Here is a 24326-nt window from a genome sequence, read left to right as displayed (position 1 = left end):
GAGCATCCTGAGCCCAAACGGCCCTGATCGACCGCACTAAGCCTCCCGCTGAGCTTGCTCTTATTGTAGTTACAGAGCTCACTAGAGATGCACAACAAAATGCGAAGATATTCTCCCACCCTCCCCTCAGCACCCACCAGCCACTGTCTGCAGACTCAGCAAAAACAGCAAAGTGAAACGGCAATGCGATGGGAATCAGCGCTGAATGAAATAAACATATCCCTTTGCAATATGATGTACAGATAACATGGCCAGGAACAAGAGAGACGTCTCTCTCATTTTTTTTTTTTTGGACCCTCTGCTGCAAATGAATGTATGATTGGAACGCTAGAGGAGCGAGGCCTCTTCATGCCGCCTGCTGCTATCGTTCGCTCTGATCCCAACCAGAGAAGCAAAACAGCAATCACAGGCAAGATGATGAAGCATGTCTCCGGGTGATGAGAATAACTTCAAATCTCCAGGAGAGGCCCGACCATTGTTTTATATCTCACTACAGTGCTGTCTATAAACATGCAAATGAGCCTCGGCTCCAAGCACAAACAGAAAAGTAAACAGAGGGAAGAATAGAAGCTAAAAGAAAAAGAAAACTAGAAGAAAAGCCAAAGAAAAAGAAAAAAACTATAAAAGAAAGATGTGAGAAAACCTGAAAAGAAAAAAAGTGACTAAAAAACTACAAAAAAAGAAAATAAACTTAATAAAAGTGAAATGAAAAGGATAGAATAGAAATGAAGATAAAATATTGCTGAAAGCAACAACAGCAGCAGGATATAGCTGGATAGAGAATAAAGCCAAAGAGATTGTTAAAATAGAGACTGAGATGGGCTGAAGTGCATTGATTTGTCTGCATCACTCTCTCCTTCTTTCTCTCTACCTACTCTCCCTCCATCCCTGCCCTCAGGGGACTGTGACAGAAAGAATTAAAAACAAAGGCAAGGGACAGAGACACTCCGGTCCAATCTGTCTCAGAGGGATCGAGGAGATGGAGGCTACCTCATTCCTATTACCCATTATCTTTATCTGGCTCCCGGATCAGGGCCAGAGAGTGTGCCGGGGCTCAGGAGACCCTCAGATCCGTTTACGGAATGCCGAGATGCCTCCTCTCAACCAGGGACAACCATTGCTTTATCTTACAACACACTCACAGACAGTCGTACAGACATCGTCCAATTCTCCCCCCTAATAAAACAATAATAAACCAAAACGCTTGCCCTCTGGGGCCCATAAAAGCATTTTACAGAGGAGAGCCTGTCAAAAGAGGGTAAAATTATTTCTTCACTTATCATGGTCCTAATCCCTTATGGATAGACTATTGTTAGGCTACGACTAGAAATATGTCAACGAAAAAATAGATTGGTCCAGTCAGTGTGGAAGGTGTAGTGTACAGAATAAACAATCAGATTCTCATTTGGAATGTGTGGAAAAATAGATCTGCACGGATCAGCCTACCAATTTTTTTTCCCAGTACCTGTAGTATGCTCCCACCTGTCAATTAGGTGTGTATAAATAAACTCACATACCGTCACAGTTGATATTTGTTTATCAGCATGTATGTTTAACAGATGCATGGAGGCGGGAAAAGCTTAGTGGTAAAAGTGCTGGAGTTGTAATGAGTATGTTGCCAGTTCAATCTCCAGAAATCAGGACAGATTCACTTTAAAATCATGGCATCTCCAATAAACTTTGGGTTAGGGTGTTGGAATTTGGTTGGAGGATGTAAAATCTGCTTTGCAATACAAAAGTTATTCATGAATCAATGTTTATTGGCATGCTCAATCACTTCTGAGCAAGACTAAACCAGAAAAAGGGTATTTAAGATGGATCCTCTTTGATACTAATGTATTGTAAGCTTTTGGCTTTGGATAAGGTGGTGTGGGAAATAACAAAATGTGCAGTTTGGAGATGGAAGGTGTGTAAAACATATTTGTAGTTCCAAAGGTTTGAAGTTAAAATTCTAGAGAAGACACGGATCCTCAGCTGGTATTATGTAATTGTATAAGCCACTTTTGTACAGTAGAGGTGCATTGACCCTGCTTCGTCTCATGTCTCTATAGATAAAAAGTGTTTACCAATTGTCTTTGCTAGTGGAGTGTTTTTTAAAGAATTGGGCTAATAATCCCACGGTCAGTGGATCGAATCCCATAAGGGCCGATTTATGGACTTTATTATTGGAACCTCTATCACGATTATGCCCTAGGACCCTGTCTGTCAAATGAGAAATAACAGAATTTTAGATAGGCTGATATTGATACACCAGTCACCTTGATTTGACCCATCATTCCACAAACATCAATGTCATTGATTCACGCATTGAATCTCCTGTGCAAGAGCAAATGAAGGGCTGATGAGGAAAACAGACCTTAAAGGGTAAAGGCATCTAATGTTATTCTTACCTAGGTCCATGTCAGAGGCTTTTGGTCTGTGCGAGTAGGGCACGTTCTTGTAGATGGCGTCCAAGATCTTCTCTTTCACCTGGCTGATAGTGTCACAGTTCAGCACCTTCACCTGCACCTCTGGGCTCTTCTCATTGTCTGGATGCATGCAGTTCACCACCTACACAACACAGAACAAAATTACACCAATTAGCCCACGTGTGGGGGAAACATGAATATTTATGTGGCTGTAAAATGATCTTTCTGCATGAATTGAAATGTATTGAGAGTTTAAAAAATGCTTAAATGCATCCATGTATGTGATATGACAAATTTCTGCTAAAAGGTTTAACCGAGCTGTACGAAGAGCTTGTAACATGTACAGTATATCTACTGAGGCCATATAGTAACTGATCTAAGATCTATGCTTAACACCTAATAGATCATACTTTAAAGGATGACAGTTGTCTATTCAAACCTGTAAAGGTTCACTTTTGTGAACGCAGTCAGCCGACGTAATGGCACAAACGTAAAAACCCATTGGCCACCCTAAGGGAGCCGTCACCTCACTCACCTCAGTTTGCAAAAGTATGCAATTAACACTCTAATTTTCCTCATCTAAGTTCCTGTTAGAATCTCTGTCTCCCTTGATAGCCGTCATTAACGCCACCAATGGTACTGTCATCATCATCAGACGTAATTACATAGCTCATAGTTGGTATATAAAGGCTGTGAAGGCCCTTGTTGGTGTCTGTTATGATAAAATGCACACACACTGCAAAAGAGCTCATGCACTTACAGTCCAGTAGTATAATGGACTCTCCTGAAGGACCCAAACCAGAATCAATACAATTAAATGCACTGTGTGTGGGCTGTAAGGAAAGGCTTTGTCAGACCTTTAGAAGGGGTAGAGCGTGTTTTCCCACAGAATAACCTCTAAACAATAAAGGCCAGCGCTAAGCCCTCTCTTGGACTAAAAAGCTGTCGGAAAAGCTTTTGCATTGAAAACAAAACCAAATTTAAATAACGGTATCTAGGTGCCCTGAAGTTATAACAGGAAATATGTGTAGAAGAAGAATTAAAAAATAGTATGAAGGATTTTAAATCTGTACTAAAATGTTGTGGATGTTGATTGGTCAGTATAATGTTACCACTCATATCTTATTGTGTAAGAAAGAACTGACTGGAAAATGTCCTCCATCTTTCTAGGGAAGGCAGAATGTGCTATTGGTAGTGGCTTGTATTGTGGCGAGTCTGCAGCCGTTTAAGTGTTTTGGAAGTGAGGACAGAATGATGAAGCTGAAACGGCTCCAACAGTCATCAAATCAGTGCGGTGTTCAAAGGAATGGGTCGGATGCCAAGAGATGACACTATTTGCCACATTCCTCCTCTTTCGTTTTCTTAGTCTCACACAGAATACAGATTACCCTCCTGATGTGCAGTCCCAAGTAAACACCCCGTCCTGGCATACGTGCAGCCCTGACAGCATGGGCTTAGCTCATGCCTGTCACAGTGGCCAGCCAAACACAGCACTGCCAATCACCACAGAACAGCAGACAGGTCAAAGGTCATAACAAGCATGCATGTTCCCTGTCAGGCGTGAAGACTGTGGGCATTGCATGCTGCGTCAACCCAAACAAATTACCTTACCCTTCTCTCTCCCTCCACACCTGTCTGCTTCTGAATGCTTTCATGCTCCTTAGCCTCCTTTCCACCCATTTATCCTCGTCTTTTTCTTTATTCCTATTTTTGTTTACTCCTCTCCTTCTCTATCCTTCCAAAACTGTTCCCTCTTTCCTTTCTTCATCCACGGTATGGTTCGGAGCCTTACCAGTGTCTTGTAATCAATTTGCTGTCTGATGAGCTTGTCTTCACTGAGTGAGTAGCGGGCTTCTCCGGTGATAGAGTCGATGGGGCCTTTTTCCATTTGTTGCTTTATGGCACAGAAAAGAGAGAAGAGGGGCTCCCCAGCACATTCCTTCATGAGGAAAAAAAAGACACTGTCACTTTCAGTCTCTTAAATTTCACACCAACCACCTACAGAGAATGTGGGCTGTCATTACATCATTCAGTAACAGTAATAGACATTTTGAAAGGAGCTTTACAGTTGTGGCGCTAGTGTGTCAATTTCAACTGACATATCAATTTCACTCATATGGATTTCAGTAATAGTTAAACTCGATCCCTGGAGGAAAGACAGACAGACAGAGCTAGGACCCAATGTTAAATATTGTAAAAAAAAAATTTTGTTATGATTATGACACATGCCGTGGGGAAAAAATGTCTATTCTTAATGGCCAGATCTGTACATTTACATCACAAAGCCAGTAAATAATCATTTTATGTTTTAATTTACTACATACATTTTAATGTGGCGGGGACAATGAACATTTAGATAAACATTATCTGTAACTATTTTTGAAAAAAAATTAAATGTACAAAAAACAAAAGATCTAACAACAATTGGTAGACCCCATGTTGAAGATCCCTGCGCTAGAAATTAAGCTGAACTGCAGTGTCTCTGGCTGAATTTGGGCAAATATGCTTGTTGAAATGAGAAATGGACTGTAAAACCGACTAGTGGTCTGGGCAGCTGGTCAAGCACTGTTCAATAATACTCAAATCAATGTGCTGTGACTACAATAATAATGTTATGGTTTCGCATGGATGAGGTCACAATAAAGTCCTTCGCTTACAGTAGAGTCCAATTTGAGCTTAAATGAATCCTGAAGCTCTCGAGTGATGTATCGGCTTCATTCACTCAGGTCTAATCCGTTAAACCAGACTGGACAAAACAGCCTTGACTTCCAGAATTTCTTGCCTGCTTTGTGCTTTCCAGAATTCAGGAAATTTCTGTACACTTGCAAAATTGCACATGCCATGTTCTGATTGCAGCAGATGTGTTTATTAAGAGATTAATGACAAGTGCTAGAGAGGACCGTGGTGGTGCTGACGGTCACAGTGCTATATGTAGAATTGAGCAGCACCTGCTAAGCCGACTGTCTCATTATAGGAACAGAAATACGCTGAAGTCAGCAAGACTTGGCCAACTTTAAACCCTCTTTGATTAAAAAGTGTATGCAGGCACACTCACATACAGATGTACATACACACCTAAACATATTCATACACAAGACACACACACACTCTCTGTCAAACACCTGCAGTGCATCACTGCCAGTGCTCCCACAGGACTTCACTTGATTCCTCTGTGCTCAACAGGGCATGTGCCAAATGACCTTGAAGGTGACTGATCTCTTTTCTTTGCATATCTGCCAACTGCTAATCTGAATATTCTTCAGCAATTTTAATGGTTGGTTCTTAATCATTACAATTAGGCTGCCCAGACATGAGGATGTGGTAACACACACACACACAACGTGCACACATACAACGTGCACACACACACACACACACACACACACACACACACACACACACACACACACACACAAACCTGAACTTACCTTGAGGAATTTGTATAGCAGAAAAGTGAACCAATTTGTGAGCATTTTCTCAGCCACAGACTCTGTTCTGAAAAACAAACAAATAAACAGAGTAAGTAAATAAATTAATAAAAGCAGCACAAAGCCACGATTATCACTGTGAGTGTCACGCACAAATGCGATTACCACGACCATGCGAAATTCACTTCACAAAGGATGGTGTCTCCTAATGAATGGGACTTAAACAAACATAATTGCTGGAACATGAATTGTGCTCTGGAATCTATAGCGCCAATCTGCAGGCTGTCTTTATTACCAAAATAATTCACAAGACCCTAATACAAGAAACCCAATTAAGAGCCTTCATGTGATCTGGCTGGATTGATGCCAAGTGAACCTGCTCTGGCCTGGAATAAGACCGGACTCATTTTCTCCCCCCACAGTCCGGCCATTGAGCTCGAAATGGATCAGGTTACAATAAAGGGTGGCTGAATGGAGGGCCGGGGTGCATCAGAGTACATCATGATTGGCTAACGCCTTCGCTTGGACCACAGGCTCTGATCCGGCATGAGAGATGTACATACATAATAACTATAACAAAGTGAAACTCAATATACGTGGATCCAGTGTCTCCAGTCTGTGTGTGCCGCAGGGAGCTGGTGAATTGCCAAGGCGCCTGCAATGAGCCATGGCACAGAGCATCAATATTTCAGGATTACAGCATTGTTGTGTGTGTGCGTCTACGCCTCCTCTGCCATGCCCTGTATCCCAGCTGCCACCTGCATTCCCACTGTCCCGCTGCCGTACTGAGAGCTGCCGCTGTGCAGTACCGTGTGTACATGTGAACGTATTTGTGTCTGCGTGTGCCCGCTAAGCTGGCGCAACACCTGGAAAGGATTAGTGTCCCCATGTTTTGTAGCCACTGCCTTGAGTGGGCCAAAGGAGGACAGGTCCAGGGGTCAACAGGGTCACGTTTCATCTTTCCTTTCATCTCCATCCTAACACTGCCCTGTAATCATCCTCACCCTGGACTGTTTCTCAATGCCTGGACAAATTACAAGAGAAACGGTAGGCGGGGGAAACCCGGAGATAGACCGCAGTATTAAAAAAAAAAAAAGGATAAAAGAAGAAAACAGCTTTTCGCCACCTTCTTGCTTAGGTGGACTGTTATTCCCATTAGCTTTCTCTTTCTTGTGCTATCGGCTGGTTTGATGGTAATTATTGTTGGCAAGACCCCATAAACTCACTTACCCATATCCTGTGTTACCTCTCGGCTTACCGGAGGGGAATAAGTAGCCTTGTTGCCAGACAATCCTGGCAAAACCTCTCCATAACTTTGCCATAGCGCCAACTATCACTGTCCCCCAAATCCTTATGTCACATATCACTGCCTAAGAGAACGAGCGCTTGTTTGGCTTTGGTTTTGGGAGGCAGGAAAAGTGATGCCCATCCAGCGGTGAGGAATGGGATGTGGGCAGCACCTGGTGCTTAGTTCCCCCTGATTAAACAGCCATTTTGAAGTGGAACGAAGCTAAATCTGCTGGAGGTTTCCTTCACATCGAATGTGCAAAGAGGCACACTGAAGCTACGCTCCATAAACAAGAGAAAGAGGGCGAGGAAAGAGCTCCATATATCTTCCTCATCATCTCTTGCATACAGCAAAGGCCATTTACATTTGATGCTGCTTTCTGCCACCACAAATGGATGTGAACAGCCAGCTCTGCCAACTTTTAGGACCTGAGAGAGGTTTATGATTCCAGACACCCTGCAAAAATGAGAAATGTCACTCTATGACAGATACTGCACTGCAAATGTGTGTTATATGCAGAAAAAGCATCTTGTTAACAAGTTAATATATTTAACTGTGTTGCTAAGTGCGTGGCATTAACTGAATAAAGGTTTTACTGAGAGTTAGTCTAAGCGTGCTATGAAACTGAAACTATGCTTCAGCTAAAAGCTGACCAGGAACAGACACACACTTGGCTAATGGGCTGACGTTATTCACCTTGCAGCATCATAAGCTTTATTTTCCTAACCAAACAATCGTCTGTTGAAACAAACTCCCCTCCTTAATGCACGTGTGTTAAAGAACGCAGCTTGAAGCCAGGAATAATTTCAATTTCGCACTCTGCCTCACGCGGGGAAGATTGTCCGCTCTGCACACTGTCGGGTCCCGCTGCGTAACCATGGTCCCCCTTCACTAAGGATTATCCCTAGAGAATAATCACAGGACTCCTATTCAGCTCTGCCTGGCAGTGTGTGTATGTGTATGAAAGTGTGCAGGAACGCGTTGGTCACTAAATGTCTGAGTAATGTGTACGAGCATATGCAGGAACAGGAGACCCACGTGGACTTCACCGATGCTATACATATAGAGAAAACGGGCTACATGATCCGATAGGTTATTTTTATTCGTAGATGAGGAGAGTGGGCTGCAGTGAGCGAGGGAGAAGGAGAAATACGACAGATGGTTCTAGAAGCCGCCCGTTAGTTAGCCTGTTTGTGCTTGTGAACTCAGGTTGATGCTGGACAGATGGGGCGGCCGTCGCAAGCGCTTTCTTGGAAATCGGGAAACGAAAACTGGTTGGAGGCTTCTGCCAAAGATGTCCTGCTTCTCTGCATTTTAAACACAGATTTAGAAATCATGCAGTGAAAGAGAGACAGGGATGAGAAAATTATTCTCAGACAACAGCTTAAGCTTCTCAGTTCTGGCCCAGTGCTCTGTATCGTCCTTTGCTAAGCAGCTGCTGGAGGCTAGACAGGTTCCATGTGGTGAAGATCGCTCTATATACCCGTGAGCGTCTAATCCATTGAAATATATGGACTAAAATGGCGCTTCTCATCTGCACACTTCATGGTTTAATAAATGTCAGTGTTTCTTTTTAATGATAATTTTTATACAATAAAGAATTGTAAAATGTTGAATCTGGAACCTGAAGCAGAACGTGTTGAGAGCCACTGGTTGAAAGCTAATTCCTGATGACACATCCATCACAAAATGCAGATGTTTCGGGTGCATACAAAAAGGTGACAGGGTTGGTTTTGACTCTGACAGAAGCCTGACTGTAACAAAGAAAAATCTCTTTTATTTTCCATCGCTAATATGCACTGCAGCTCTTTGTGCAATTAATCTTCCCTTCACTTGTTTCAATTAATCACGCCTGTAATCAAGGGTGTTGAATCAGTTATGATTCAGTCAAGGAGCTCCTCTTGTAGTTCTCACATGATCAGCCTATCACTATTAGCAAGCTTGTTTTGACCAACTCATTAATTTGTATTATATATCATTTTTTGCTCTAAAAGCACTATTTTTTTCATCCCAGTAGTTTCAGTTAGCAAAAATCAGAAGTGTCAGTCATCTAATGTTCACTAGAAATTTAAGAAACATTAGAAGTTTTCAAATGAGCAAAATTAATCAAAAATCAATATTGTACAGTAATAATACTATCCTCTGTGCTGTTAGAATACAGAGACACAAAGGTACTTGATTGCATGGGGAACTGAGGTTCACATATCTCCCAAAGTTCAGTAGGTTTTTAGTACACTGTTAATTGGATCTCAAACTAATTAATCCTAATTACAATTCAGCGATGAGTATGTCAGTGCATTACATGTTTGGGAGAGAAAATGTGCATTTTGATGTCCCCAAATGCAATTACTCCCATTCAGTGCACTAGAGTCCACGTATCAAAGACAATTTGCAGAGGTCATCTGCTCTCCTTTATGAAGTTGACTATAATTAGAATCAGGCAGATTGAAATGAGCCCAAAATTTTGAACATGTGCTCTGTTGAATACACTCACTCGAGGGGCATTTATAATCAGTAAAACCCACTGGACTGTAGGGCTAGATTTTTTAAAGATGACTCTTCATGTGCAATGTGTATAGTACCTTCTGAGTAAGAGTTTGGGATGGTTCTTGCTTTCCAGGTTCTTGTCAATGAGGTCAGACAGCAGGTGTTTGAGCACATCCGTTGCATACTCCAGTTTACTTTGCAAAACGGTCATGATCAAGGATGCAACATTACCGCGGTCTCGCATGGAGAAGCCTCTCTGAGACTCTAGGGTTCGGATGAAGGACAGCAGGAAAACCTTGTTGTTGATAAGCTGTCCAAACAGTTTAAGGCCCTTTTCCACCTGTTCCTGTCTGTAACCTGGCACCTGCAGGAAAAAAGAATGCTCACTTAAACATCAACTAGGCTTATGTGGCTGAAAAGCTTTTTCCAACTCTCTTATTTGGCCTACAGCATCCTCTGCTAGTGTCCAATGAAACACCCACATGCATTTAAACTAAAGAGAACCGAACACAGTAAACAAATAAAAAAGCAAACCTAAGGCTAAACAATCCAGGATACAAATGAAAAGCTTACATCTAATAACAGCTGCTCACTGGGCTAAAATGTGCACTTAGAATACCCGATGACAAACACTTAACCACGCAGAGACCTCATGACATCATTTGATGCCATTTGCTTTCATCAATAATTATTAAACACCTGTCAAATTCTCGAAACGTTCCTGTCATTAGCTGTGATTTTACAATAAACTTTTCTAAGAGAGGGGACATTTATTCCAATCAAGTCTTAATTGATATAGCTGATTACAAGCAGAGCTCAACTGGCATAAGCAGGTAATATGGTTCATATGTTGACTGAAGAAATGTGTGATTCAATTAAAACTGTCCATCACTGCCATAGCGGGGCGTAAATAACCCGTAGGTCGGTGTACCCTGCATTGGATTTTAATTCTCTTCCCCACACTCAGAAAAAAAATAAACGGTTGAGACGCATGTCATTACTGTTATTAACGAAAGACTGATTGTGAATCAGAGAGCAGCTCATTACTTTAAGAAAAAAATGAGTGAGCGAGAGAGAGAGAGAGAGAGAGAGAGAGAGAGAGAGAGAGAGAAAAAGCACGCATGTAGATTATAATGAGAGCTGCTGCCTTTTGTTTACCGAGAGTGAACACAAATGGCACAGTGACAGCTTTAATTCCCAACAACCCCACTGTGCTGTTAGTCCTTCAGAACCGAAAAACAGAAAGAAAAAAAATATACTTAGCAGCCATCACTGTGACTGTTCCTCACACATTTACAATGTGCGGTAATTACATGCATACATGAAAATGCTAATGTATGTATGTGCATCTCAGAAACTCAGTAAAGGGCCCTTTGGATGCAAATGTATTATTTTGCAAAACCTTTCTGCATCAATTAAATTGTTAGATTACCTCCAGGTCTCTAAGGACAGGGTGCTCCTCAATGCCAGGAAACAGGACTCGCATTGTGTATGTGCGGTAGTCTAAGAATGGAATCCCAGCTCCGTCCAGATCACTGGTCAACTCATGAATATCTGTCTGCAGCTCTGCAAATGCTGTGGAAGACGCAAAACATGAAGAACAAATAGATTGAGATCACTGAATACTTCTTAAAAAAAACGTATAATCTGTAAAAATGTTGCAGATGCAGTTTATGAATTCTGCAAAATCACCTTTTTACTCCAGAGCCAAACCACTTCCCGACTACTTACCCTCTTTGCATTCCAAGGCTACTCTGGACTCCAGGTTGTCCATCTGCATCTGCAGGCGCTTAAGAGTGAGGTCACTCTCACGGGACTTGCGCTTGTATGCAATGAGGACAATGACGATGAAGAAGATGAGGAGGCCTCCTGCCCCAGCAATGCTGATGACGGCGGTGCTGCTGAGGGGGCTGTCGGAGGTGATGTGGACCACACCTGGAGAGAACTCGATGCCACCTACACGGGCCTAAAATCAAGCACATTTTGTGAAGATTTCAATTAATGCAATAGTTTTTAGTAGGTTAAATAAGCAGACTGGTACCTTGTTCAATAACCTGTGCTACCAATTGAAGCAGATCAATATACATCTAAAGATCTAAAGTTCATGGCTGTAAAGGTTTGCAGCACTTTCACTTCACAGGAAGTGAACAAGCAGGCAGTGAAGCAGGCAGTAATAATTCTTATTGAGGAAGTATTTTCTATTGCACAGTCAACTTCTCAGAAAGTACAATAACCACAAAGTCCCCAAAGAAAAGTAGTTCATTGTGAAAAATGGATATGCGCCGCAGTATTCAGCAGCTTACCAGAACCTTGTGTCGTCCAGTCAGATTGGGCGATTCGCAGAGCAGTTGAGTATCAGATACAGTTAAAGTACAAGGTTTGTCTCCAATAAGAACCGTGTAGTTGAGCTTCCCGTTCCCACCCGGGGCTGGAGGGAGGAAGTTTCTACCCTGAAAATCACATTCACAAAATGTAGTAACTGCAACAGACAACTGAAAGACCAACAATGCTGAAATTTATGTAAATGCTTGATTTACCTTGAGTATGATGGGAGACCCTGGCTTGAGCTCCTGGACCCCAGTCACACTGAGCGGTTCAAACACTGGATTTGGGTAGTAGATGAAGTTGGTGTTGTTGAGGGCCAGCACAGACTGAACGTTGTCTAGGATGAAGCCGAACTCATCGGGTCTCTCTAGCTCTTCCATTTCCCTGCTTAGACTGTAGGGAAGCTCTGGGGCCATGCACTGCATAGTGGAAGGACTCAGAACCTGACATATCTGGCGGAAACAGATGATATTGAACATTCAATAAGTCATTAGCAGTCCATGTGCAACTGAGAATAAAATAAACATGTAGATGTACAACTATACTCCATTTAAATTACAAACAGTAATTCAGATTAATACCTGGATTTAACCTCAACTCCCTACAAAAGAGGTTTAGCAACAAAGCAGCATTAAATAAGCACTTTTAAAATGGCCACAGAGTGCTTGTGCCTACAGTGCTGGTGACTCACCAATGGATAAATAACCACACTTCCCTGAGAGAGATTTGACATTGTCATCTCTCCTTGATGCTCTGTCTGTCTATAGGTCACATTATCAGGACTTTCACTCCTTAATCTGATTTTGTACACATCATCATTTAAAGGAAGTCAGTGTTTCTCAGCCCACTTCTTTACTTTCCCCTTTCTTTCTTATTAACAGGTCAGGTTTATCAAATGCAAAGTTATGGGCATGGGTTTATTCAAACCTATATATGCATTCACTTTAAAGTGTATAAATAAAAAGCCAGACAAGACCCTTGAGTTTTTGAACCCACAGTGCTTTGCAGTTGGCTGTTAAAATACCCAGACAGCAGACTCGCCATCAAAAACATCCCTACAGATATCTCCAGTCATTTTAATTGGATTCCTCTCAAAGCTGTAGCAGCCAGGCAGTCGAACTTTCACTTCCTCTAACACAAAGGCTTCTATAGAAGGTTGTAACGGGGGGAATTGTTCAAGATAAAATAGATTTCAGGTCACCTTTTTTTTTTTTTTTTTTTACCGCACAAAGTCTGGTCAAACTCTTTTCAGACTAGTTATGAGCGATCACATTACAAACAAGGATATGAGATGTCTTGTGCCCCACAAACAACTTCTTTCAGAGACTGCAAGGTAGGGTATGACTTCTTTCTGCCGTGCTTTGAGGAGCAGTGTGCCAAAGCCTAATCATATCGCAGCCCAGATGCTAAATGCGGCCATGTGTGAGATACGTGCCCGAGATAACATTACGCTCTTTTGTCTTTTGCCTTTCAATCAGATCTCACTGAGTGCAGCCTCCCATGGCTGTTTGGGTCCATTCTGAAGACGGGGAACATGATATCCTTGTCTATGCATCCACCCTGTGTTACGGCATTCTCCTCTTTCCCTCACAATGGGAACATTGCTGCTACTGCTGCTGTGACCTGGCAGTTTTCCTGTTCTCTGTCTGTTTCTTTGTCTCTCTCTCTCTCCTTATTTCCCTCTTTTATGCAGCTACTGTCTCGGATCCAATGGTGCACAGCCGACACAGGTGATTGGAGCAGGGGGAATAGTCTGCTAATGGTCATTCCAGTTCACTAGCCTCAGGTTAGGTGAAGGTCGAGTCATCGTTTACTGTGGAAAACGTTTGCACTTACATTGACCGTCTCCATGTTCTTATACTTGGCTCTGATGAGAGGAGTCTGGATGATGTCCAGGTTTGTCCCGGTCACAGTCACTGGTGTGTTGCCACTGTGAAAACAACACCATGTTTGTTAAACTTTCACATTGTGAGGTTCTTTACAATAATCTTTAGATGTAGTTTTTTTTACTACAAAGCCATTGTCTTAAATGGCTTTGTAGTACACACACCTGAAAATGCTCCATTCAGGTTCGAGTTTGGTGATAGTGGGGTCCTCCACATACTCAAACTTGAGATCTTTGTGAATGTGGGCTTTATCCACAAACACCGATACGGACACGTTTCCGTAGCCTTGCATAGAGGCATGAGAACGACAAGTTATCCATTGTCCTCCTCGCCTGATTTTTCAAACAGGAAAAATAAAAACAGTGTATGAGTAGACGTTCTTTAAACTTTTCAGTATTTAAGAGTTTTAAACTAAATTAAACTTTAAATTCAAAAAACATTTTTTTTTTTAATCTATTATGAATATATCGATACCTGCTTTAAGAATTGGTTCAGTTAATTGGTTTTGTATTATTAAAGAGTTGCTTTTATGTGGCTGTAAAGAGTATTCCCTTTAAAGCAAAGCATACTAGACCTAATTTAATCTTCTGCTCATATGATTAGACTCTGTGGCTGCACCTGATGCAAGAAGAGAGTGATGGCTATTGATGTTACTGATTACAGATCAGAAACTCTCAAGTTCTTAAGATAAGTATTGGCTTTCTTTGGTGGTTTGGATCCGCCAGAAACTTTGAATGACTGGCAAGCTAACCAAAAAGCATGATGACATCTCAAAGGGCAGTGTGCTGTACCTTTCCATTCAAACCCTACCGTTGATAGGTGCACTTCTGGTCTTTAAACATGATTGAGACATTGCTGCCTGCATCTAGGTTGCTGCCGCTGATGTTTACTATGGTGCCTCCAGATACTGGCCCTCGGTTCGGCTGTAAACTCAACAGTTTAGGGACCTGTAAAAAGCAATGGGAATTATTTACAAGCTCACACATCATAAGAAAAGGTGAGGCAGCAATCCCTTATGTTTTCATTCTTCTGTATCTCTTTCCCTATCTGATTATCACCTCCTTTTCTCAGAACACCAACTGCCCTCCTCACCCAAGAATCACATAATCCAATTACCACATCTGAATGAGAAATAAAAGCCATTAATGTTTGCATAAAACTGATAAATGCTATAAAATGGCTCTATAACAGGAAAAATGACACTGCAGCTCAATTCATTTGGATGGCTGGATCACAATCTGATTATGGGTGTTATATCAGCATGTGCACTGGGAGCACTAGAAGCAAGAGAAAAGTGAAAGATGGATATAAAACTGAGTGTGGCCAGCGTCATGCAAGATCCTATCAAAGACAGAATTCTACTGGCTAAAAGAGATTTTCTCGATCTGAAAAATCTTACAAAATCACTTTATATATGTGGTCTCAAGCATATAAATATGCTGATGAATGTATGTATAACCAAAACAACTAAAACTTACATATGCTTAAGCTTACATTGTTTTATTCACTAATTGTTTTAGTAAATCAAGATCCCTATCAAGGGAAATTTTAAGTAAATTACATTATGTAAAACAAGCACAAAAATGCTTGTGCAATGGAGGAAAGGATGCTGTGGGAGGAAACAATCTTGCACAACAGCAGCAGTAAAATGCAAGTTTTATGGGTAGACTCTCCGGGTGTTGACCGAACACTTGGTGGGGTCAAGTGCCCGCTGATATGACTAAGTACATCAGCAGGGCTACATGGCCAAAGTGTTCACTCTTTATTAGTGACACAACAGTAAATCCAAGCACTTTCAACCCTGAAGCGGCGAAGACTTGTAATTATACAGACATGGTTCAGAACACGGTGGACAGACCAGCAGTTCATTGGGGGTTATTTTATGGCCAGTGATTTGCTGAGGTACTCACCAAAAAGAAGTAGTACTTAGACGACTTGGCCATGAACTCGGGGCGACACTCTCCCACACACACTTGGACATTTCCAGCAAACTGGCTCATTTCTGCTTTTCCCATTTCGCACACAATCCTGTAAAACACACACACATTCAATTAGTCAACCAGATTAGTTCCTCAATAATAAGCAAACCATTTATGAAATTTTACACAAGAGACTTTAATGTCTATCCCTGCCATAATAATATATGCATGAGATAGGTTAATATGAACTAGTTATTCTGCCTCATCATTCCATGACAGGTGTCAGACTCTCTCATGCACCGCAGTAAGAGGCTTATCACAGCGTCCAAATAATAATAATAATAATAATAAACCTGTGCTGCAGCAACCTACAGCAGAGAAACTCAGAATAAAAGAGAGGGTTTTTCAGGTCAGGACAATAATACTGGAGAATTTTTCATGTTGTCAGCAGGGCTTTCTCAAATGCTTGCCAAATAACGCATAATTATCTTTTGCTGTCCTGACCTCGGATTAAAAGTTTCTTTAATGTTTTCTCTGTGTTTACTGCCAATCCATATCAGGCACTTTTAAGAGACACAGGGTTCTTGGCAACATTTATCAGGCCTGCATTATGCTAACTCGGGCTGCGTCTGTAAAGGACAACTGTTTAGAGACTAAAAACAAATCTATTAAGGCGATTCAAGGGAGATGACATAATTTAGCCATTAAATCCAGGTTAAAAATATGCCATTATGACAACGACCACAAAGAAATGTCAAATCTGGCCTGGTACTATGGTAAAACCTGAATGCTCTCCAATTTCTAAATGTAAACACTTACTGTTCTGCTGGGATATATCCCTCGGGTACTGGTATACATTCCACATCTGCAACCTTTACATGGTCCTTAATCTCACTGAACTCCAGTCCCAGGTTCTCGCCACGAATAGTCACCAGTGTTCCGCCTTCACGCGGTCCTCGAAGTGGAGTGATCTGCAGACAAGTCGCCACAGAGACATTCCCATCATTCCCATTGAACAAGAAACAACATGGAGAGCTTCCACATCCCCCGGCATTCCCACTGTTGGTACAAACCAACAGGAAGTGAAGAATGACTCAGCAGCCGATTCTTTCATGCACCTGCAGGAGTCAGTGATTGCGAGACGGTGTGCGGGGCGGGTGACAGCGAGCGAAGCTGTGAGTGATTTGGTTCAGTGGGATAATTGGGCCACTTTTTGTCAGAGCAGTGCTTATGTTGAATAATGATCAGCCGCACAGCCAGCTGAGCCAGCCGAGCCCTGCCTATAGCAAAAACAAAGCCATGCTAATTTATGAACACAGTGTCAGCATCTGGGAAGAAATATGCCGACACCAGCATGTAAAATCATATGCTGCTAAGATTGGAATATAAACACGGGCGTTGCACGAGGATGCTTATTTTCATCTGAACATGTCAGGGCGATCAAACACCTTTTATTCTTTGCTCCTAGGGATGCTAAGCAGTACCAAATCTGGCTGATTAGAGTTAACGTGTCTAATGTACTTGCATGGTGCTATCTCTAGCATCTTCATGCTTTTGCTAGTGTTATACCATTAACACAAGAAACACTTGGCTGCCGATTCATTAAACACTGTTAAAGGAAGGCATTTATGGTGCATTAAAATGTAGCGAATCACACTTAATAATTTAATTGGCAATTCATGTGCCATAAAACATGTCTTGTGATGTTAAGACCGAGACATGTCTACTCGATGAGGGTATTATTATTAAATGATATGCCATACGCCAGGTCCATATAATCATAACAGACCCAGCAATCCAACCAAAATGAACTATTCTTCAAACTCTATGGTTCTGATCAGTGGGATTTTAACAATTCAAATAATAAATAAAATAAAAACAGATGTACAATTTCTCTGGTAACACTAACCTGCCGAAATGTGGGGGGAAGGAAAGAAAGAGGAGTAATGCTAGCATGCAATTAATTCCCACAATGCAGTTTTGAATAAAAGTACAAGCTGAAACCATACAAGACGAACAGCTCTTTTATCGAGTGGCTATCCATCAATCCTAAAAATAGAGCCTATCAAACAGTCTTGACCCACGTGTCTGAAGTCGGGCCCCATATGTGTATTGACAGCTGGGCTATTAGGCCAAATGTAGGACACCCATTCCTCATCTTGGCAAAACGAGGGGCCGCTGGATCCCAAAGGGCAATATAGACATGTTAACATCTCGGCTCTGTCATTATTTCCTGCCTGATAATGATCCAACTTTAGGTCAGAGATCTCATTAGCAGCCTGGTAGAGGGGTAATTTCCCTTTAACCCATCACATGTACTGATCGTAGCAGAGAGATTCAAGTTTTTCATAGGTTCTTTATTGGCTTCAGAGCACTAGGAAAATTGATTTCTCTAAGGCTCTGACTGTGTGTTTAAATTTTAAACATGCCAGTGTACTACGAACACACCCTGTCTGGACCAAGCATTTTAAGGAACATTATTGTACTGTTGTAATTTATCTCTCCAGTAATTCAGTTTAACTCTTCTATGTTTGAGACTATCAATGTCTTTACAATGCCTTTAGGGCCTTAGCTTTTTGGGAAGTCTTTGAGTTTTACGATATGCCAGATGATTATTTAAAATGAAATAACAGACCCACTTTACTGGTAAGTCACTGTAAAACTGCAACCTTCCGATGAGAGGATGAAGCAGGAGTTTAGATGAGTATGAGCTGGAGAGAGAAACAGAGTAGTTTCTTTTCATTAGGAGATGGGGAGTTGATTAGATTTGTGACTTTGACAAGCTAATTGACGGTTGTTGGAGGAAAAACACTTAATCACCATCCACTTCAATGTCAGCGAAAGATTCCTCATCTACAATGTCACAGTAATAGTGCATTAGAATACATTACGACCTGTGAGCCGATCAATTGAAAAAGACGCCGAGAGTGATAATCAGAGAGAGTGAGAGTATTTATGAGGCACGGGGAGAGCTTGGATCTGGAGATGGAATAAAAATAGAAGAGCTCAGTCCAGGAATTCCCTTCACAATACCCACAGCTCTACTTGGCTTACTTCCATTTCAGGCTTTCAAAGTGTTAATTGGCTATTAGAATCTCAGCTCTATCAAACAAAGCACTGAAGTGACTGTTTGAAGTGATAGTGGTGACCAACTTTAAACAGATTGTAGAATGATGCAGAATGAACTGGTTTTATGATATAATTAGTATTAAACGCTAATACTTTAACTTTTCTAATTGCTTGGCCACATGATGGATGATAAAACTAGTCATAAAACTTCTACTTCATTCCAGTACTTTCTATAATTTTTCTTGAATTTTTCTGTGAATGAGGATTTGCTCTTGCCAACAAGTTTCTGAGTTTGATTAACAAGCTTCAGACACAACTGCTGTTCTTCATTCAGAGCCTGTGGCACTCAAACAGGTAGCGTTCCCTTTCTGCTATATGTTCATCAATCATTTTGATGGGGCGCTACAGATGGAGTTGATGGTGCAGAGGCTTCAGTGTTCCTCATCTCTTCCATCCTTGCCACTCTTCCTCGCCATTCTTCCACCCTCAGTATTCCGCCCAAGGTCACACTTCCATCATAACTCTTTCAGCAACGCACCCATCTGTTCCCCCTCAGCCTTTTCTTTCAGTTTATATCAACTGTTCATCTTCACAATGATGGTTAACCATAAAACATGCATATTTCAGTGAGTACAACTGAGCATTTCTGTCACATCTGTTTATGTTACCAGAGTTTTATTGTACATTTGGAACAATTTTACGATGAAAAAATAATAAAAATGATTGTAAAATGATTTGGATTAGAAAACTGAAAAACACATGCATTTCAATGAGTGATCTCACACTTCTGGGCTCTATACGGTCTATTTTGTGTGTGGATTGGTGCACAGGTTTTACCTTCGTGATTTTGGGGTGCGTGCACTTGCTATTGATGCCATTGTGCTCGAGCCACATGCTCTGCGGGTGAGGACAGTGCTGTTTCAGAGAGCAACGGTTCTCTCCCTTACACCACACACAGCCGAACAGAGGGTCCGCCTTCAGACAAAGTCCACAGCTCTCCCTCCGTGCGTCACACTTGTACAGGTGCACTGAGGATACAGGGAAGGCAAAGGGCAAGTCAGGTTGGGAGACCCATTGGACATTGATCAAAGCAAAATGGAAACTGATATAATTTGCGGCAATGGCTTGAAGTACTTCTAAAATAACGAAAAAACAAAAAAATGTAGAATCGAAATCATATAGATCCCAATTTGTTAGTTTCCTCTCAGCCCTGAAGATAACCGCTCATCTCCTCCTCTCCCTGGTACAGTGATATTATGTTTCATCTCCATGGCAACCAAAAAGACATTCTTAATTGCTATTAGATGCTTTTATGATCTGTCCATCATCTGCTGCCCCCTGAGTGGCTCCCCCTCAGTGGGAACCAAGAGAGAAATCTCAGATACTTTATTTCCCCTCATAAATTAGCCTAACCTTCAGACAGACATACACACACCTAGTGCTTTAATAACACTCAGACACATTCGTGCTATGTTCATTGATTTGGATTAAAGCAGGGGCACGTTTAACTTGAATCCAAATCCCATTTCATTTCACTGAAACTTCTGAACTTCTAGTCTTGACATTGGGCATACATGTTTAAAAATCTCTGAGGACTCAGACTGCCTCTGCAATTACTTTGAATTTTATTTTAATGGTCAGGATCTTCTTAAGCGCAGAAAATCATTTTCTTAATCAGTATTTTTGTCTCGTCGTTTTTATCTTCCAGTAAAACATCTCAACATCCATTTGATGAAAACCATTTCCGATAACCACATATAAACCAACAAAACTGCATTAACATTAAGATGTGGTATCATGGAGTAAGCTATTTTTCTTACCCCACTTGACATTTTTTAAGCAAAAATCTGAAAAAAAGTATACTTTGTGTGTGTGAAGTAAAATGATTACATAGTTAATTAATCACATAATGTATATGTATATGTACTGTGTATATTTATGTACATATAAATACACACACATGCATTAATATATTCAAGAAAAATGTTGTTTATATATTAAATATATTTATATATAAATGATATGGATATAAATACATGTAAATATGTTCGAAATATATGCAATCAATCATTTCACAGAACTAAATATATATATATATTTCAATAACATAATACTACATATATTGTTAAATTATTTTATAATAAAATAGACTATATAAAATTATGATCAGATAAAATAATACATAAAAATATTGACCAATAAAAAAGCAAATTTTGTGTGAAAATAGCAACCAATAAATCTTCAGTTGTGAAAAATGAACTTCACATACTTCGAAAAGCTAGCTCTCGATTCAACCAATCAGAAGTATTTCCCATTTTGTGTACTTTATGCATCACACCGCTGGTGTGACGTCTGAGACTAGGGTGAAATTATTCAAGGTTTCATATTGGATTAGGTTTGTACTGGGTGGAGTTTAAATTCATCATATTTAGTTGTCATTATCATATCTCTCTTCCTCTCTGTTGAAAGTGTTTGTTGGCCAATGAACAGCTGTCTTTGACAACAGATCTCTGACTGGCTGTTTAACAGGTGGATACACACACAGGTAAATTTAACGCAAACTTAAAGACTATGGTAGATCTAATTGTCACATCATGTCTCTGACCTTCTGTGTGGTGCAAAGACATACACACAGGGAGAAGATGAGAGGTGTGAACGTGAGATATTGTGATGTATTAAGTTAAACAGAAGGTCAAATTAAACAGAAATAAACAGACGAGGAAGAAGTTAAGCAAAAACATAGGCTATCTGCAGTCAACTCCATCAGGATTTCAGGGGGATGGATGCTGCAAGTCTGTTGCTATGGAGACTGAATCCAGAGGCACTAGCCGGGCCGCCGGATCAGAGGCCTTACCTTTGTTTTGGGCCGGGTTGTCAATGCTGAAGTCTCCATTCCAGATAACCGTCAGATCCACAGGGAGGCTACTCATCTCCATCCCATCATACGAGTACTGTAGCCATGGGAACAGAGTCAGAGAGAGCGTGAGAGAGAAAGAGAGAGACATTTGCTAGTTATATTCTGCCGGAAGAGTGCTTTTATCATTCATCCTCAGGTAAGTCATCACAGCACAGTGGAGAAGACTCCAAAATCCCTACATTGCTGATGCTGGGACAACAAGCAAACATGCACTAAATATTCAGGACAGAACACATGTGCCACTAAAATAAGCTTCTCTCACACAATCTCCAAACAACAACTCGCTTTTTGCATTGCTTAAAATTCTGCACCTTGTTTCTGAGAGTACCCTTGAGTCCACAGACAAATGTTTGGTGTACACTAGCAGTGTCCCCAAACAAGTATTTTCATTGTTGAATCGGATTAATTCAAATCTTGCCGATATTTGACTGATAGTCCAATCATATGTTTCGGGGGTGGGCCAAAATACATTATCAAGAGTCAAGTCAGAAATTCAACAGTAATAATTACATAATAACACACAAGGAAAATGTGTAAAGGACGACTCAAAAGATGCAAACCAGAAAAATGTTTTATGTTTTTTTTAAAAGATAGAAAACATTAAACGTCTGTGAAACCCTAAGAATGCACAAAATGTTTTACAATAGTGCTATCATTATAACGTTATGTACAGGTGCATCTCAAGAACTTAGTATGTCATGGAAAAGGTCATTTATTTCAGTAATTCAACTCAAATTGTGAAACTCATGTATTAAATAATTTCAGTGCACACAGACTGAAATAGTTTAAGTCTTTGGTTCTTTTAATTGTGATGATTTTGGCTCATATTTACCAAGAACTCACCAATTCAATAGCTTAACAAATTAGAATACTTGATAAAACCAATTAAAAAAAAAACCTTTTTAGTGAATTGTTGGCCTTCTGGAAAGTATTTTAATTTACTGTGTATGTACTCAATACTTGGTAGAGGCTCCTTTTGCTTTAATTACTCAATTCGGCGTGGCATGGAGGTGATCAGTTTGTGGCACTGCTGCGGTGGTATGGAAGCCCAGGTTTCTTTGACAGTGGCCTTCAGCTTATCTGCATTGTTTGGTCTCTTGTTTCTCATTTTCCTCTTGACAATACCCCATAGATTCTCTTTGGAGTTCAGGTCTGGTGAGTTTGCTGGCCAGTCAAGAACACCAACACCATGGTCATTTAACCAAGTTTTTGGTTTAACTCATCATTTATTTCATATAGAATACGCTTTGTTATTTATACAACATAATGTTAATATCATGACTTATAGGCTCTCTGCCTAAAAATGCCCTGAATGCATGAATGTGTCTTTGCAGCTCTTAATGAACTCCTTATGTGGACGCGTTCTTCATGCAACAATGTGCAGAAACATGGCAACTAAACTTAAAATTCAGAGCATTTTATTATAATAGTGTTCTCATTATAATGTTATGTATATGACAGTCCCAGTCATAGTTATTAATATTCTGTATTGATGTTTGTCCTGCTCGCAATGAAGAAATAATCACTGTAGTACTACAATTAACCGCTTGACTCCAAATGCATCTTATAAAAGCTAAATTATATATATACATAATATATACAGTATAAGCCAGCTGAAATGTTTTGAAATCACTTGTACCCTACCTGATAAAAAAAAGAAATCCAATCTTTTACTCTCTCTGTGTCAATTTGAGTCTTGTTAAAGTTTTAAATCCCTGCCGCCAAGACGCTCCTCTGTCGGTCACGGATTATGGAAAAGTGAAACTTAAATCTATAGGGGTGGTTGGATTTATTCACGCACATTAAAATATTTATTTAAAGGTTCTTTCATTTCAGATTCTTATTTAAAGCATTATTTTAATAGGCTGTATATTAACTTATTGGGAGAAAACCAGTGGTTCTATGTGAAATCAGACATTTGAGCCCCCCATATAGCCAAAATGGCATGATCACAACACCCTGTGAATTTTCGACTGTCCTCCCTACTGAACACACACTCTCTCTCTCACACACACACACACTTGAACACAGACTTACTGATGTGTTCTGGCACTGTACGCTGGGAGCTGTTGAAGCGGAGAGCGGGAACTCTCTGCTCCACACCCTGTATTGTGAGTACACACTCGTACCCACGCTGACCTGACTGTGGCTGGGGCAGGTTCTTGGCCCGAAGGGTGATGGGTTTCACCACGTTCACTGGAACCAGGATACGATCAGCTGGAAGCAACTGAGGACATTCCTGCAGGAAAACAACAAACTGCAAGGTCAAAAACAAACCAAAAAGTATCCTTTATTAACACAAGTCAGAAACTCCCTGGTGTTTCTCCTCAGAGTGTGAGCCCAACAAATCCTCAAAATGAGCATGGGCCTATTCTTAGCATCAAAATCCATCTTGACTGTTCCTTAGGCTGAAAGGACAAGCCAATAACGATGGTCTGAAGCTCATTAGCATGGCTGAATTGCTCTGGGGCAGAGTTTAAAAAAGCCATTATAGATAATTTGAGAGGCTATCTGCAAAAAGAATAAAAGTGAGTGCCGTTAATTCAAGCAGACAAAAATATGTAATTTTAAAGGAAGAAAGAGGGTAAAGAACACTTCA

At 40.7% G+C, this 24326-nt stretch overlaps 1 protein-coding gene across 1 annotated transcript in view; it reads right to left on the bottom strand.

Moving 5' to 3' along the window:
- The window catches only part of LOC113060567 (plexin-A4-like), a 44175-nt gene extending 20286 nt beyond the window's left edge, over positions 1–23889 (bottom strand). The window contains exons 1-16 of the mRNA XM_026229589.1: positions 23765–23889; positions 21665–21761; positions 19648–19838; positions 16561–16712; positions 15733–15850; positions 14633–14769; positions 13987–14154; positions 13773–13866; positions 12149–12388; positions 11915–12061; positions 11343–11577; positions 11044–11186; positions 9707–9975; positions 5837–5903; positions 4201–4347; positions 2391–2550 (exon numbers count right to left, since the gene is read on the bottom strand). Coding sequence (XP_026085374.1) covers positions 2391–2550; positions 4201–4347; positions 5837–5903; positions 9707–9975; positions 11044–11186; positions 11343–11577; positions 11915–12061; positions 12149–12388; positions 13773–13866; positions 13987–14154; positions 14633–14769; positions 15733–15850; positions 16561–16712; positions 19648–19838; positions 21665–21746 — 2350 coding nt within the window. The 5' untranslated portion in view covers positions 21747–21761; positions 23765–23889. The remainder of the gene's footprint in view (positions 1–2390; positions 2551–4200; positions 4348–5836; positions 5904–9706; positions 9976–11043; positions 11187–11342; positions 11578–11914; positions 12062–12148; positions 12389–13772; positions 13867–13986; positions 14155–14632; positions 14770–15732; positions 15851–16560; positions 16713–19647; positions 19839–21664; positions 21762–23764) is intronic.
- Positions 23890–24326: the final 437 nt, after the last annotated feature.

The sequence above is a fragment of the Carassius auratus genome, chromosome 4 (genome assembly GCF_003368295.1).
Source record: "Carassius auratus strain Wakin chromosome 4, ASM336829v1, whole genome shotgun sequence".
In the NCBI taxonomy this organism is placed as follows: domain Eukaryota; kingdom Metazoa; phylum Chordata; class Actinopteri; order Cypriniformes; family Cyprinidae; genus Carassius; species Carassius auratus.
Note: the sequence above shows the minus strand (reverse complement) of the source record. Positions and strands in the feature narration are given on the sequence as shown.